This window comes from Pristis pectinata, chromosome 5 (genome assembly GCF_009764475.1).
Source record: "Pristis pectinata isolate sPriPec2 chromosome 5, sPriPec2.1.pri, whole genome shotgun sequence".
In the NCBI taxonomy this organism is placed as follows: domain Eukaryota; kingdom Metazoa; phylum Chordata; class Chondrichthyes; order Rhinopristiformes; family Pristidae; genus Pristis; species Pristis pectinata.
The window spans coordinates 99,987,471-100,003,435 of record NC_067409.1 but is presented as its reverse complement, the minus strand read 5'-3'; the positions used below and the strand labels follow the sequence as shown (position 1 = coordinate 100,003,435).

Sequence of the window (15,965 nt, the reverse complement as noted above, 5' to 3'; positions counted from 1 at the left end):
GTTGGGTAGTCTACAACCCAACAGCATGAACATTGAATTCTCTAATTTTACCTCCATTCCCTTCTCTTTCCTTCTGTTTCACCCAGGCCTTCTCGCACACTACCTTCTTTCCAAACCCCCAGCCCCTGTTCCCCAGTTTCTTTCCACTCCTCCACCTTGCTCCATCTGCCTCTCACCCACAATCTCTACCCGTTGGGACCCCTGACACCCTGCCCCCCACTACTGTTCCCATCATCCCTCCCTTATCTGGTTCCTCATCACCCTCCTTTCTTATGATTCCATCATCTGCAGCCCTTTGTTGTCTCCACATCACCTCCCAGTCTCTGGCGTTATCTCCACCCTTCTCTCCTCACCTGGATCCACCTATTGCTTGCCAGCTACCGACTCACCCCTCCCCCTCTTTTTATACTGGCTATTTGCCCTATACACCCTCAGTCCTGAGGCAGGGTCGAGACCCAAAACGTCGACTATCCCTTTGCCTCCACAGATGTTTCCTGACCTGCTGTTTTCCTGCAGTTGCTTATTTTTTTACACTATAAAATGCAAGTCTTTCTGTTGTTAAATAAATAGTCTGTTTTTATTCCTAGATAGTACAGAGTTATAATCTGTTTCTTTTACAGGCATCCCCTGCTGCTCTTGCAAAGAGTGTCCTCGCTGAGGTCCCTAACCAAGTGGTGGACTACTACAATGGAAAAGCAATTCCTCCAAAATGTCTGTCTGACTACGAGTCTTCCCGAACTGTTGGACCCTAATACTTTAGTAACCATTTACTTAGTGCAAATTCTAACGTAGAGCACGTCACAGTGACTTTTAAAATGAATGAGAGGAAATGTTTTGCATGTGTAACCACAAGGCCTGCATTCTTCAAAGCTGTTGTACTGTTGAGAAATTTTTACAAGACAGACTACTTTGCATAAGAAACAGCATGTCGCCTTGAAACGTATCAGTATCTTTTTTTTATACAAGTTTATCCGGATTTTACTAAATTTCTTAATATTCTTACACTGTAAAGCATTTTGGGACATTTATTGAAAGTTGACAGAGAGCAGTATTGGCTCCATCTGTTACTAATGATGGATTTTTCAAATCAGCAGTTGCATGGACTGTATTTTGCATGTCAGTAAATAAAAATGACAGTTTTTCAATTGTTGTCAGATCTTTTGCTGAGAGTCTGTTCCACATAAGAAAAGCAGTCAACAATGTATCAATTCAATCTTGTTAGAAAGAGATCAAAATCTGACCATGGACTTCAGGCGATAAGTGTTGGCAGAAGCATTTTAGAAATACAATGATTCTGGTGCTCTCAGACCACTACCATTTCCCCCAGGATTGGATACTATAGCTTGATGGTTATTTTTATATCCAGAAGTTTCACCTTAAAAGATTATATAAATCATTTACAGTTCTCCTCTGAAATCTTAAAACATACAACAGATTCACTGCAAGCCATTTGCACATTTTCAGTAGATTAAGTGGTAGATTGTTGGGTATTGCATTTCTTTCTCGACAAGAAGGTTATAGATTCCAGTCTCACTCCAGTGACTGGAGCATAAGAAACCAGACTGACATTCTGGGGTTACACTATTGGTGCTTCCATCTTTTGGATGAATCTTTGAACTGAGGCTACATTCCTTCTTTGGGAGTGGAACTTGAGAAATATGAGGAGAAAGCCCCCCCAGATCTTTCAAATTTGCTTCTCCATTTAATAATTTCATTGCTAATCTTTGACCTCAGCACAACTAGTATCCTAACCTCCTTAATTCCAAACAAAAACACACTGCCTTGACTATGCTCTCAAGTTTCTTTGCACTCTTTCTAGATGAATACATCCTTTAATGGTTAAGGAGACTAAAACTGCACATGGTTGCACCAAAATACCGTACAGATTTAGTAAGACTTTAGTACAAATTGGAATATTACAGTAAAGGCTCACAAATCATTTGCTTTTCAAATTGCAATGATTTGTGTACAAGGACACCCAGATCCCTCTGAGTGCCAATATCTCACAGCCTCTTGTCATTTAAAAACTACTTTTTTATTTTTCTCCACAAGTTTCTCTACACTGTGTTCCATCTGACAACATTTTTCCATTCACTTTTTCTCCATTGTCTCTTTGCACGCTCCTCACAGGTTACATTCCCACCTATCTTTATATCATTAGCCAACTTAGATAGATGAAGGGACTAACAGTAATCTAAGTCATTGATATAAATTGTACATAGCTGAAGCCCAAGCAATACTCTGTTGGTTACAGCCTGCATTTATTTCTACTCCCTAACCATCTACTGTCCATCCATCTTTGTATCTTAGTCCCGATCTAATAAATCTTAATCTTGTGTAACAATCCATTAGGTGCCAACATATTGGATGTTCCTTTAAAATCAAACTAGATGACATCCCTCATCTATCCAGCTTGTTAGAAATTCAGGTTTTTAAACTTTTTTAAAACCATAATTTCCCTGTCATGGAACCACTCTTTCGCTTTACAATCATATTGTGATAATACCACTTACCTTGTTATCACATTGCTGATACCAGATTCCAACAATTTCCATATTGCTGATGTTAGTTATAGTTCCCATTCCCTGTTTTCTCTCTCCTTTTTTTCCTGAAATAGCAAGGTTCAATTTACTACTTTCATTCTCAAATCTGTGGAATTCTGGAAGACAAAGTAGTGCAGTCACTATCTCAGTAGCCACATCTTATCAAATGCAAGGATGTACCCATCAGAGGCAGGAAATTTGACAGTTTTATCCCAATAATTTCTCCAGTACTTTTACTAAAACAAATTTATTTAAATTTCCTGCTCTCTTGGCCTTCTACTATTTCTGGAATTTTACTTCTGCCTTGACTGTGAAGACAGAGACATAACATTAGTTTAAAGATTCTACCATTTTCTTCCTGTAAATAATGCCATAACACTACTTCAAAGAGCACGGCAGTGGTCCTAGCCAAAATCTTCCCTTCGGTCAAAATCATTTGACAGACAAATTACCTGATAATTATCACATTAGCATCTGTGGATCTTGCTGTGCCCAAAAATTGGCTCCCTATTTTCATCTGTTGAGCAGTGAGAACATTTCAAAAATTACCTCATTGATTGTAAGGTACCTTGGAACATCATCAGGTTGTGAAAGTCTCTATAGAAATGCACAGAGACTTACTTTCTTCTAACAGTCTTAACGGGATGTGTCATGTTGGTATCAACCGAAGTACCACACAGAATTGCTTGCTTTCAGCCATTCAAATGAATTGTGTCCTAGTTTTCTCACAGGTGCTAGGAAAGTAAAAGCAGAGTAAAGGTTAGTGGAAGTCCGGAATTCCTTGTTTTAAAGTCAATAAATACTGCATTAATTTTAAATCCACAATTGATAGATTTTTTTAAACCGTGATATAGGGAAAGGATATGAATATGGAGTTAGGTCACAGATCAGACATAATATCATTGAATATATGAATAGGTATGTGCCACTGTACGGCCAATCCCTGTTCCTATATTTGAAAATAAATCTGAATCTGGAAACTTGGGAAAAAAAAACAAAATGCTGGGATTAATTCTATCTCCCTCTGAGTGAGATATAATTAGAATTTAAGGTAGTAAACTAACAACAACTGATTTTATTCATCTGCTTCTCTAAAAGGTCACTGACCTGAAATGTAATTTTGTTTCCCTCTGCACAGATGCTGCCTGACCTACCGAGTATTTCCAGAAATTTTTTGTCTCTCTATTCCTGTTTTTGGACATATTTTGTTTTGGAGAAGTAGTTGGAGTATGCATGAAGCAGATAACTCATATATATTACTGATTTGTGGTATATGAAGCTTCTTTTCCCCACAAATGATGTACTCACATCACACTCAAACCATCTTATAAACAACCTTTTCCCTGGAACACCACAACACTTCAGGAACCGTACACTTGTGTTTATAGTGCGAGTTAATTTCAATCAGAAAGGCTTACAGCTCAATAATTTTCGGCTTGAGATGTAATATAAGAAACAATAAGGAAAGTTAAACATTGGGAGCTAGAGATTGTGTAGTGGCTGGAAACCTACCCCAACATGATGATGCAAAATTGGACCCATGCCAATTTCTTGCAAGGCTGCATAGGAGCATTTTTTTTTAACATGTACAACCTCAAGAGTTTCTCAAGATGTGGGAGCTAATGTTAATGATCTTCTATAACGGCAGTAGTACTGAAAGTGGGATTGCCATTTCAAGTCAACGTAATCCTCAAACCATGAGTGGCACCTTGGAGATGGTTGTAGGCATACTGCATTTCCACCAGCTGCAGAGGTGGGAATCTGAGAGAATTTTTCTTGGAACTAGTTCCCTCAAAACCCTACACCTAAATGAAAGAAGAAAGACTATAAGACCAGGCAGGCATCTGGTCCTTCAGTGAAAATGCAATAGCTTACCTCAGTCACAGAATCAACAGTGGCTCAGGAAAGAACAGACTCTAGCTTAAACTCAAACATGCTTTCACCCTTCTGTTAATACCTGCTCTTGAAGTCCTGACAAATGTAATTCCTCCAGTGTGCTGCTCCAATTTCACAGCAGTGACACTTACTGTGCATTGTGTCCAAACTGATATGAATGCTGCTCATCCAGCAGCCTCCATGTGTGAATCTGTCAGGGTCGCAGCAATCAGTGATTCAATCTCACTTGTGCACATAGGAGTGCTGATCATATTTTGTGATCAGTTTTCCACCTCAAATCAAATGTGAAAGGGGTTAAAAATGTGCAAACAATGAATCCTGATATTTTAATATTGCATAGAGGTAATCACTACTATCATAACCCAAAATGGAAAGAAGGGGATTAGCTCAACAAAGAGTTTATGTATAGGCTAATCATAAAAATTGATGCTGATTGCAATAGTTAAATGGAGCTGCAATTACTTTCTTGATACCTTAAAATAGATAATTTATTTTTGAAACAAACATCTCAATAGATCCTTAAAATGAATTTTAATTTCTGAGAAACTCAGTTTACCAAAACCATCACTTGCAGTCACCAAAAAAATCAATCTCTGTAAATTGAATTGAAAGGCTACACATTTCTCTTGTGACAACTATTCTTCTCTTCCGAGGGAATTCAATTGTATTTAAAATTAGGGGGAGCCAAGATAAAGTGGATAAGAAGGACCTACTTTCCTTAGCACAGAAATCAATAACCAGGAGAAATAGGTTTAAAGTAATTGGAAGGAATAGAGGAAGGTTCTGAGGAAATGTTTTCACCTAAAGGGCATTAGGGTCTGAGACCCGCTTCCTGGAAGATGGTGGAGGCAGAAACTCTTAGCATCCTTAAAAACTGGATAAGAATTTGTTGTGCCCTACCCTCCGTGCTGCAAGTACTAAGTGTATACAATTGACCAAAATTATAGTTGCCCTCACACTGCTCTGCTTCCCCCCACCCCCCTCAAAAAAATGATAAAGTTGTGTCAGAATTTTCCATGCTTGTAAATGGTCCTGTCATCTTACCAGAATACTACAGACTGGAAACAATAACGCCACAGGACAGTCCAATGCACCAGGAGTTATCCTTCGACTCAGCCGAGGAGGTGGCAGCACAGAAATCATCATTAGTATCCAACCCTTATTGGAAAAAAAATAATTAAGTGATTTCAAACAGGGAAAGTAATATAAAATGCATCAGAAGCCAAAGATTGCAGATGGCTCAGAGTTAAAATCATATTCTGTTTGGATTAAATTCACTGAGGTATTTGCCGAATTTAATCCAAATCCAAAATATTAGTTTTCACCTCCTTGGCCTCATTCTTCTTCTGAATCTCCCTGCCCTGTTCTTCCTATCCCTTCCTCCTCTCTTTACAATTTGCCTCTTCCATCTCACAATCCCCAAATCTTCCCAATATCTTCCATCCTCTAACCATCCTTCACCAAAAAACAGATCAAATTGGTCCCGTGTACAGCATACAATATCAGAGATCACGCTATATACTGCACACTACAGCCAACACAACCTTCGTGAAGCACAGCTAACTCCATGGTTCACCACAATAATCTTTATTTTGCTTCCACCCTTTGCTTTCTAACCCATCCACATTTCAAACCATACGGCCACCTGCCCTTTGGTTCTAGTGCATGTAAACCTGTCATGTGCCACTTTATCTAATGGGATTTGTCAAAATATTTGCATTCCATAACTGGAGAATCTTATTATGGTACCAGAAAATAATTGTGTGGGTTTTATCTGATAATGTAATGTTGGTGCCATGGAACATATTCCCAAACTTTTCCTGCGTATTTTGCTAAATATTCTTAGCTTTAACAGGTGTAAAGATATATTTGTTAATCATTATTATGCCTGTAAGGCTGCAATGAAACAATTGTACATCATTATTAAATCAGTACATTATTACATAATACATTCTTTGGGAAGGTATTCTTCTGAGTTTAGAAGAATGAGAGATGATCTCATTGAACCATGTAAAATTCTGAGAGTTATGCATAGGAGAGGTGCTGAGAAGCTACTCCATAGATTGGAAAGTCTAAAACTAGAAGGGCATGGTCTCGGGATAAAGTATTGAACAGTTAGGACTGAGATGAGGAGAAAAAATATTTACTCAAAGAGCTGGAAATTTAGGTGATCTTCTACCCCAGAGGGCTGTGGATGTTTGGTTATTAAGTATATTCACCGCTGAAATCAATTGACTTGAGGTACAGGATCAGTCGCAATCTTATTGAATGGTGGAGCAGGCTCAAGGGATAATGGCCAACTAAAGTTTTGGTTCCTTATATAATTGATACCACTTAAAAAAAAATCAGGGCATTATCCCCAGCATCTACTTTAATATATATCTTCACCTTCCCTTCCCTAACCATAATCACTAAGGCAAATTATCGGGTTCATCACCACATTACTGGGACATGCTGCAAACAAATTGCTGTTTCCTACATCATAGGAGTGACTTCAAAGAGGTCAAAGAGGACTTCAGAATCCATGGGCCAAATTAAGGCTCTTTATAAATAGAACATAGAAAAGTACAACACACGAACAGGCCCTTCAGCTTAGCGTGTCTTCATGGACCATGATGCCAAATTAAATTAATCCTATCTGTGTGCACGTGGTCCACCTCCCTCTATTCCCTGCCTGTTCATGTGTCTCTCTAAATGGCTCTTTATCTACTTCTACCACATCCTCTGGCAGCACATGCCAGGCTCCTACCACTTACAGTATCTGTGTAAAAAAAATTGCTTCGCAAGTCTCCTTTAAACGTTCCCCCTCTCACCCTAAACATGCCCTCTAGTATTTGAATTTCCACTTAAAATACTCTGACTATCTGCCCTATTGATGCCTCTTGTAATTTTATATACTTTTATCAAGTTGCCCCTCAGCCTTCAACGTTGAAAACAATCAGTGAAAACAATCCAAGTTTGTCCAGCCTCTCTTTATAGCTGATGTTCATTATCCTGGCCCCTGCCTGTTTTTGCTATTCAACCGACTTGACTTAACTTCTACGTTCTCCTCAATCACACCTCCTGCTGACCTACTGCTCCGGTTGCCACCACATCAACCCCTGCCACACTCATTTAAACTCTTCTAAGCAGCACAGCAAACCTCCCTGTAAGGATGTAGGTGCCCCTCCAGTTTAGGTGTCCCTCTTGTACAGTGTATGCAAATCTTTCTTTCTTTAGGGAGAGGCAAATGGGTCTATCACCAAAAATCATGCAAAAGAGAGGCACTCCCTCAGCACCTACTTCTACCATCAAATGGATTTCTCATAGAGTAGATAAATCACACCTGTCTTATGAAACCTTCAGTTGGCTAAATCTCTGAATTCTCCCATATTAGGTAATCCCCACCCCCTTCCCTTCGCCACAAAACACCCCCCTCCCCCTACCACGCTTCTTCTCTTCTTCCCTTTCCTAGCCTTTTTTTCCCTACCTTTCTTCCCCTTTCTCCTTACCTTTGACCCATCCCCTGGTGGATCTGCTCTCCCCTCCTCCCCCACACCTGCCTATCACTATCTCTTACCTGCATCTACCTATTACCACATTGTGCCCACCCCACCTCCCCTCTTTTGTCCACCTATCACTGCTCTGCTTTTCCCTCCTATATATTGGGCTTCCCCTTTTTCTATCTTCAGTCCTGAAGAAGGGTCCTGACGCAAAATGTTGACCGCCTGCTTTTCTCCATGGATGCTGCCTGACCTGCTGAGTTCCTCCAGCATCATCATGTTTTTCATCTAGATTTCTGGAGGCACTAACAATGAAACATGAAAGGGAGCTTAAAATAGATCATGGACAGATTTATTTTATGTAGCATTCCAATCATGCTCCAGCACTTACCCAATACTGCTATACATATTCAATAGTTTCAGATAAACTCAACTTGATTAAACAGGATTCTTAGCAGAGCCAGGAACACTTTATCAAGCTGATTGAGTTTTTCAAACATACTAAGCACTGCAAATGAACAGTAATCAAAAACATAAGAACTGCAGCTGCTGAAAATCTGAAATAAAATCACAAAATGCTGGAAATACTCAGCAGAAAAAGATCAACCTGAAACAATAACCCCTTTTTTTCTCCCTCAGTAATATGTGTTATCTATACAAAAGGAAAAGGACATCATCAGTCAGGAATATCAACAGGCTAATTCTACTAAAGAACTAGTAAATGGCAAGATACATGGCTTAAGAAATAGCTTTACTACGTTTTACTCATGATAAACCAGCACTGTGTATTGCCCTTATGGCTGATTTAAAACCTATTATAAATACCACAACCTTCCATTGTATTGTCAGGTTTGCCTGTGCTATAATATGCCAGTTGTTGTTTTCTCCTATTGGTAGTTCCCGCAGCTGCCAGCGCTTAGCTTAGCAGGTGCGACCTTGACAATCGACCCTTGAAAGTTAATAACACAATAAAAACAGCACTCTTCCAACTATTGGGAAGTGTGCTCCTTAAGAAAGGTGAATCACCTAAGATGTCAGAAGCTCCCTCAGGACGCATATTCTTTGTTTAAGGGGTGCATATAGATCTTCCAGGACTATAACTAGGCATTTCTGGCAAGAGGCTTTGTAAGGCTAATACTACACGTGTGCCATCTATAAATGTCTGCTCTTTGGGAAATACAACAATTCTAGTGAATCCCCATCCCCATTCAGCCTGCTCTGATGGGACAAAAGAAAAATTAAGTCTTCCCTTCTTGAGCTTGGAGGAATCTATAATGTAGCAGTGAGCAACAAACTGTGAGATGTAACAGTGATCAACAGCAGCAGCCTGAATGATCCTGAGGCTAGGAGACTGAGACCTTGACCTTAACCCAGACCTTGACAAGCAACATGGTCCCAGCACTTATGCAAGGCTCTATTTGAGGTGCCAGGAGGTCACAGAACTCAGTGAGAGAAAAAGAGTGCAGCTTAAGTGTTAACCCTTTAAATTTCAAAGATTTCGGGTGAAACAAGTCTGTAAAACCTGGTAATTCTGTGAATAAGTTAGAACTGTCAATTTTTAGACAGTGAAATTTAAAGTTGCACTGGATATGAACTTTTGGTATTGCAGCACTTTGACATCATTTGTGGAGTTTTATGTGATAAATGTGTTAGTGCAAATGAAAATTGTCCCACCAAGTCTGGGGATATATTTCCTAACAGGTTCTAAGATCCCCAGAAATAGCCACAATATTGCTGTATTCCAGGAGACGCTGTCTTCAAATTGCACAGCACAACTTTTTCCAGAGATGTGCAAAGGCATTTCTAAGCCATTTTATTTTAGCATCATGTGATGCAATCATCTAATTTAATTCTCAAAGCTTTTACCATCTGACTGCATTGTCAGTGGCGACCAAAGAGATTGCAGATGAGCTGAAAGTTCCTGTCATCAACCAGCCATCATATAATACACCCTATCAATTATTGAGATATTCACAAACGGAATTCTCCACAGACCGTTGTAGAATTCCAAAGCTATGACTTAGAATTCTAATCATGCAATGGAAACGTTAACATCGAGAAGAGACCATGAAGGGACAAATTTTAAAGAAAGAGGACCTGACCTATCTATCAGTACACAGGCCAACAGTTTTGGATTCCTTCAGTTCTAGGGATAATGGAATAAGGGAGCTGGCAAAGAGTATTTTGCAATAGTCATGCCTAGCCAAGGATGAGGTAGATGAAACATTACTGAGGTTGAGATAAGTGGTGTTAGTGATAACGTCTTGAGTGCAACTCTAATTGTAGGGGGATTGGAAGACATTTAATAAAAATAAAGGTTTTAATTAAATGTATTATATTGAATTCGCTCTTTCAAAAGTCAATGATATGGTTTCAATAGTAACTGTCAAAAAGGGCAACGGTCAGATCGATAAATGCTTAGAAGGAAGAAACTGCTAGTCTACAGAGTAAGAGCTGGAGAAGTAAGACAATGGAATAGATCGATTAAGGAGACAGCACAGCTTTAATGGGCTAAGTAGGCTCCTCCTGCTGTGCAAGATTCTATGGTTCAATGATTTAAGGCCATAAATGTTAATGAAATATGCATAAATATTTGATGAACCCATAGGAAATGCAAGACAATGAGAAAGATGGAAAAAAAAGTAAAATTGATTAAAATAGGAAATAAAAACTGAAAATGATAGAAATAGTCAGCAGATTAGGACGCATCTGTGGAGAGAGGTTGATGACATTTCATCAGAATTAGGAAAATTATAAATGAAATATGTTTAAAGTTGTGAACAAATGAGGGAGGGGCAAAGAGAACAAAAGGAAAGTTCTATGATGAGGTGGTGCCAGCTGAAAGAGTGAGGAAGAGGAAAACGGATAAAAAAGGCATGCCTGGAGGGGGTGTAAATTGCAGATGGTGAATGGAATCTGAAATACCAGGAGAGAAAAAAAACAAAATATGAATGTTGAAAATGTGATATACAGACTGAAATGACCAGCATCTAAAATTGTTAAATTCACCTTTGACACTTGAAGGCTATAATGCGTCTTGTCAGAAGATGAGGTGCTATTCCTTACATTGAGCTTTGTTGGAATATTGCAGGAGGTACAGAGATGTCAGTGTAGGAGTGGAAGAGAGAATTGTACTGATAGGCAACTGGAAGCTCTGGGTCACCCTTGCGGTCTGAATTCTGCAGAACTGTCTCTCAATCTATATTCATTTTTTCCAGTGTAGAGGAGAGCACATCGTGAGAACTGAATGCTCTGCTCTAAAGTGAAATAAATGCAAGTAGCATGCTGCTTCACTCGGTAAGCGTGTTTGGGTCCCTGGATGTTGGGAAGAGAGAAGGTAAAAGAGGAACTATTGCAACTTAAAATTAAGCACTAATTTCCAGGTGAAGCAGCAATTTACTTGTACATGTTCCTGCTTCGCCAAACACATCCGTTCAGTCTGCAAGTATAACTACAAGCTCCAATTGCGTCCCTCTGTAATTTTCCACCCAAGTTCCACACTCTGCCCTCCTATACTGTTCCATGGAAGTTCAATGTAACCTTCATCTTTTGATTAGGCACATCACAACCTTCAGACTCAACAATGAACTGAACAATTTCTGGCCTCATTTTATCACACATCAGCTTTGGATATTGCTATACCTCCTCCATCACCACCATCCAGGGCCTTAAATAGCCCTTCCAGGCGAGTCAGAGATTCACGTGCATCTCCTCCAACCCTGTTATTGCATTTGATGCTCTCGATGTGGCCTCCTCTACATCAGAGAGACCAAGCACAAATTAGGCATCCACTTTGCCAAGCACCTGAGCTCTGGCCACCATGGCCTTCTGGAATTTGCAGTTGCCAGACATTTTAATTCCCCTCCCCATTCCCACACCGACATGTCTGTCCTCGGCCTCCTCCACTGCCAGGGAATCAGAGGAACAGCACCTCGAATTCTGCCTCGATAGTCTACAACCCGATGACATGAGTATTGAATTCTCCAAATTCAGGTAACCTGCTCTCCCTCTGTCCCTTTTCTCTCTCCTCCTGATCTATCCGGTTCCTCCTATGCTCACCCCTCAAGCCCCCCCATTGCCCTGTTTCATTCCTTTCCTCATCTCCCTCCACTTTATCTGCCCATCACCCACACACTCCTCCCACTGGGTCCCCTCCCTGTATGCTTCCATCTTTCCACCCCACCTTCTTTATTTGGTTCCATGCTCCACCTTCCTTTCCTATCATATTTCATCACCTGCAGCCCTTTGTTGCCTCCACCTATCATCTCCCAGCCTCTGACACTATTTCCACTCTTCTCTCCTCCATCTGTCCATCATCCCTCCTCACATAGATACGCCTATCACTTGCCAGCTCTGGCACAACCACTTCCCCTTACCTCTTTATACTGTCTATCTCCCCTCTATCTCTCAGTCCAGATAGAACATAGAACAGTACAGCACAGGAACAGGCCCTTTGGCCCACAATGTCGTGCCAAACCAATTACATTAGTAATAAAATGCCCAACAAAACTAATCCCTTCTACACAATGTCCATGTCTTTCCATTTCCCTCACATTCATGCGCCTATCTAAGAGCTTCTTGAACACCCCTATCGTATTTGCCTCCACCACCATCCCAGGAAGCGCATTCCAGGCACCCACCACTCTCTGTGTAAAAAAACTTGCCCAGCACATCTCCCTTGAACTTTCCCCCTCTCACCTTAAATGCATGCCCTCTGGTATTAGAAATTTCAACCCCAGGGAAAAGATACTGGCTGTCTACTCTATCTATGCCTCTCATAATCTTATAAACATCTATCAGATCTCTCCTCAGCCTCTGCCGCTCCAGAGAAAACCACCCAAGTTTGTCCAACCTATCCTCATAGCACATGCCCTCTAATCCAGGCAGCATATTGGCAAATCTCTTCTGCACCCTCTCCAAAGCCTCGACATCCTTCCTATAATGGGGCAACCAGAACTGAATGCAATACTCCAGATGCGGCCTAACTAAAGTTTTATAAAACTGCAGCATAACTTCCTGACTCTTGAACTCAATGCCTCAACTAATGAAGGCAAGCATGCCATATGCCTTAACCTGTGTAGCCACCTTCAGGGAGCTATGAACCTGGACCCCAAGATCCCTCTGCTCATCGTTAAGGGTCTTGCCATTAACAGTGTACTCTCTTTACATTTGATCTTCCAAGGTGCAATACTTCACATTTGGCCGGGTTGAACTCCATCTGTCATTTCTCCACCCCATTTCTCAACCCCAAACATCGACCATACATTTCCCACCACAGTTACTGCCTGACCCACTAAGTTCCTCCAGCATTTTGTTTCTTTACTGCTGATTCCACAAGAATCCACAGTCTCCTGTGTCTCCAGCTTTGGATATTGATTCTGTTATTCCCATTTATACCTCATCAAGACCCTCCTTCTATTTCTTTACTTGCCCCAAAACCACTCCCTTTTGTCTTGCATTATCATCCCTGTTGTCATTAATCTCACCTCATCACCTCATAGACCTTCCACTTTGTTCCTTCCTCCCTTACCCCATTTGTCTGCCACTGAATTTCTGTCATCTCCCAGTTTTAATGAAAAGTTATTGACCATGAATGCCAACTCTGCCTCTCTCTGTATATATGCTGAGTGATCCACCAGGTATTTGCTGTTTACATTTAAACAGTAAAGCTTTTAGTAGAAATTTGAAGTTACTAAAGTCAATGATCTGATCAAGAAAAGGAAAATATCTACAAAGTCAGTGTCTAAATGATTCATCCTGATTTATTAAGAAAATTTCCCTTTAAAGAAGCACATCTTTGGTAATAATATTAAATGTACTCCAAAAAGAAGTGTAGGATAGGTTGATACTCATTAAAGTTCAGAAGAATGATGGATGATTTCATTAGTACATACAAGATTCTGAGAGATACTGACTTGGGAAGGTGGTAGCCCAAAGGTGCAGATTAACAATCCAGAGACCGGAGCAAAAATCCCACAAATGCAGCTGTGGAATCTAAATTCGCTTAACACCCAAAATTTGGATCAATAATATCTAGCCTTAGTAATATTGATAATAGCAAACACTACCAGATCATGGTAAAAACTCATCTGGTTCATGAATGTGCTTCAGGGAAGAACATCTGCTATCCTACCTGGCCCATGAAGATCACCAGACCTGCAACAGTGTAAATGACTTTTTTTTAAAGAAATGTCCTTTCAAATGGTTGCCATCACCACATTCTCAAGGGCAATTAATGCTGATCTTGCCAAAGATAGCCAGATCCTGAAAAATGAATTAAGAAAGGGTTGCTTGCTCTGGCTGGAGAGTCTAGAACTACCAGGCATATTCCAGGATAAAGAGTCAGCCAGACTGAGATGGAAGAAATTCCTCTCCTCAGAGGTTATGAATCTCTTGAATTCTCTACCTCAGGTGCCTGAGGATACTCAGTTCTTAACTACAAAGCCGAGATCAATAGATTTTTGGACACTGGAGGAGCCAAGCAGAATGGGCAATGGGTAGGAAAATGGCTGAGGTGAAGGATTAGCCATGATCTTACTCAATAGACCACTTGAATTTTCCTGTTTTTGTTAAATACCAATCCATTAGATCAGTAATAGTCTAACCACTTGTTTCTATTGATTACCACCTAACCAACCTGAGGAAACACTTTTTCCTTTTTACTTTATCAACATCTCTCATAATTCCAGGTATCTCTAACAAGATCCAAGGCTTTCCAAGTAGGTCCATTGATTGGTTCCTCCAATTTTTTCTTATCGAATTGCAGAACAATTAGAAGCAATGAGATGGACCTGAGCGCATGATAATTATGTTCTTTCAGTTTAATAAGATAAATTGGGTCAATTTCATTTATCACTTGCCATCCATTATTTAATATAATGTGCATTACACACTTTAATTGCAAATCTACAACACTAATTAAATGTAATATTCCAACACTCTAAGTGCCCAATTGCCAGTTCATTATTTTGTCAATGCTGTTTGAGTTGGATAGATTAGATGTGGATGATAAATGTAACATTCCTGTTATTGACTACCAAACTAAATAATATAACATGAACAACTACTATAACTCCATTTGAACTTGCTGAGCAGCACAATCTGCATTGAAAAGTCAAATTATTTTAGATTTTATTCTTGATTTTTCCTCAAATGACTTTAATCTAGGAAGCAGTACCAAATTACTAGACTTAGCAACTATTATGAATTCTATTGTTCTGAAAGAATCCAATTGGTTTCTCTTGTATGATCAGGCAAGAGTTCACTACAGCCCATCCCATTTTTGATGTCCACCAGAGTCATTCAATCCTTTGATCAAATGATCTTATGAGATCCACTGCCTCTGTTTGGTCCATTGAACCCAGGTTATCGACTGGGCATGTGTGATTTAGCACACATGATTGATTTGTTCATATCTATACATTTGAGTTATAGATGGTCATCCAGTGTGCCCAGGTTATCCACTATTAATGGGTGATCTACATTACTTGGGTGTACATTACAGTGCAGTGAGTCTGGCAACTCAGCATGCCTGGGCAGTTGGGCAAGATTTATTTTGTGTTGGTGATCCACAATATGCTGGGAGCCAACTTCTTGACCGACATGGCTATACTAATACTTTCTAACGTGGCTCTACATTCATTTTTGTTTGATAACACTCCCATGAAGTGTATTGGAGCATCTTATTCTGCTGATGTTGCCGTTGTTATGAGGCAGACGGTGAACAGACATTTGTATTTCCTCCAATTAGAATCAACGTACAGCAGTTTGTTCACATGCACAGAAGGTGCCATATTTAAATCAGAAATATGATAAATAAGTATAAATTATAGATTCTGGCTAGCTGAAATGGATGTTAAGGTTTTCCAAGATTCAGCACTTGTTACCTGCTTCAAAATGCACTGCTCAAATCCATCAATACTGATATTTCCATTATAGCTTCCAAGGTGTTCTCTTTTCAACGCATGCTTTATTTAAGGCTTCCATGACTGTATCCAATAATGCATCCTATGATCCAACTAATGTACCCCATGCAACCAAATAC

General features: G+C 39.9%; 1 protein-coding gene and 1 long non-coding RNA gene across 5 annotated transcripts in view; one reads left to right on the top strand and one right to left on the bottom strand.

Moving 5' to 3' along the window:
- The window catches only part of cpne4b (copine IVb), a 256,642-nt gene extending 255,499 nt beyond the window's left edge, over positions 1-1,143 (top strand). For 2 of the 3 annotated variants that reach the window (XM_052015661.1, XM_052015659.1), the window contains one exon: positions 621-1,123. In XM_052015661.1, the coding sequence (XP_051871621.1) occupies positions 621-752 (132 nt within the window). In that variant the 3' untranslated portion in view covers positions 753-1,123. Of the gene's footprint in view, positions 1-620 lie in introns of all 3 variants that reach the window. The other variant, XM_052015660.1, reaches the window with a different exon arrangement.
- The window catches only part of LOC127570282 (uncharacterized), a 50,835-nt gene that overhangs the window by 8,650 nt on the left and 26,220 nt on the right, over positions 1-15,965 (bottom strand). For both annotated transcript variants that reach the window (XR_007956326.1, XR_007956327.1), the window contains 3 exons: positions 5,484-5,597; positions 3,165-3,277; positions 2,514-2,608 (listed from right to left, as the gene is read on the bottom strand). This is a non-coding gene — a long non-coding RNA (uncharacterized LOC127570282). The remainder of the gene's footprint in view (positions 1-2,513; positions 2,609-3,164; positions 3,278-5,483; positions 5,598-15,965) is intronic.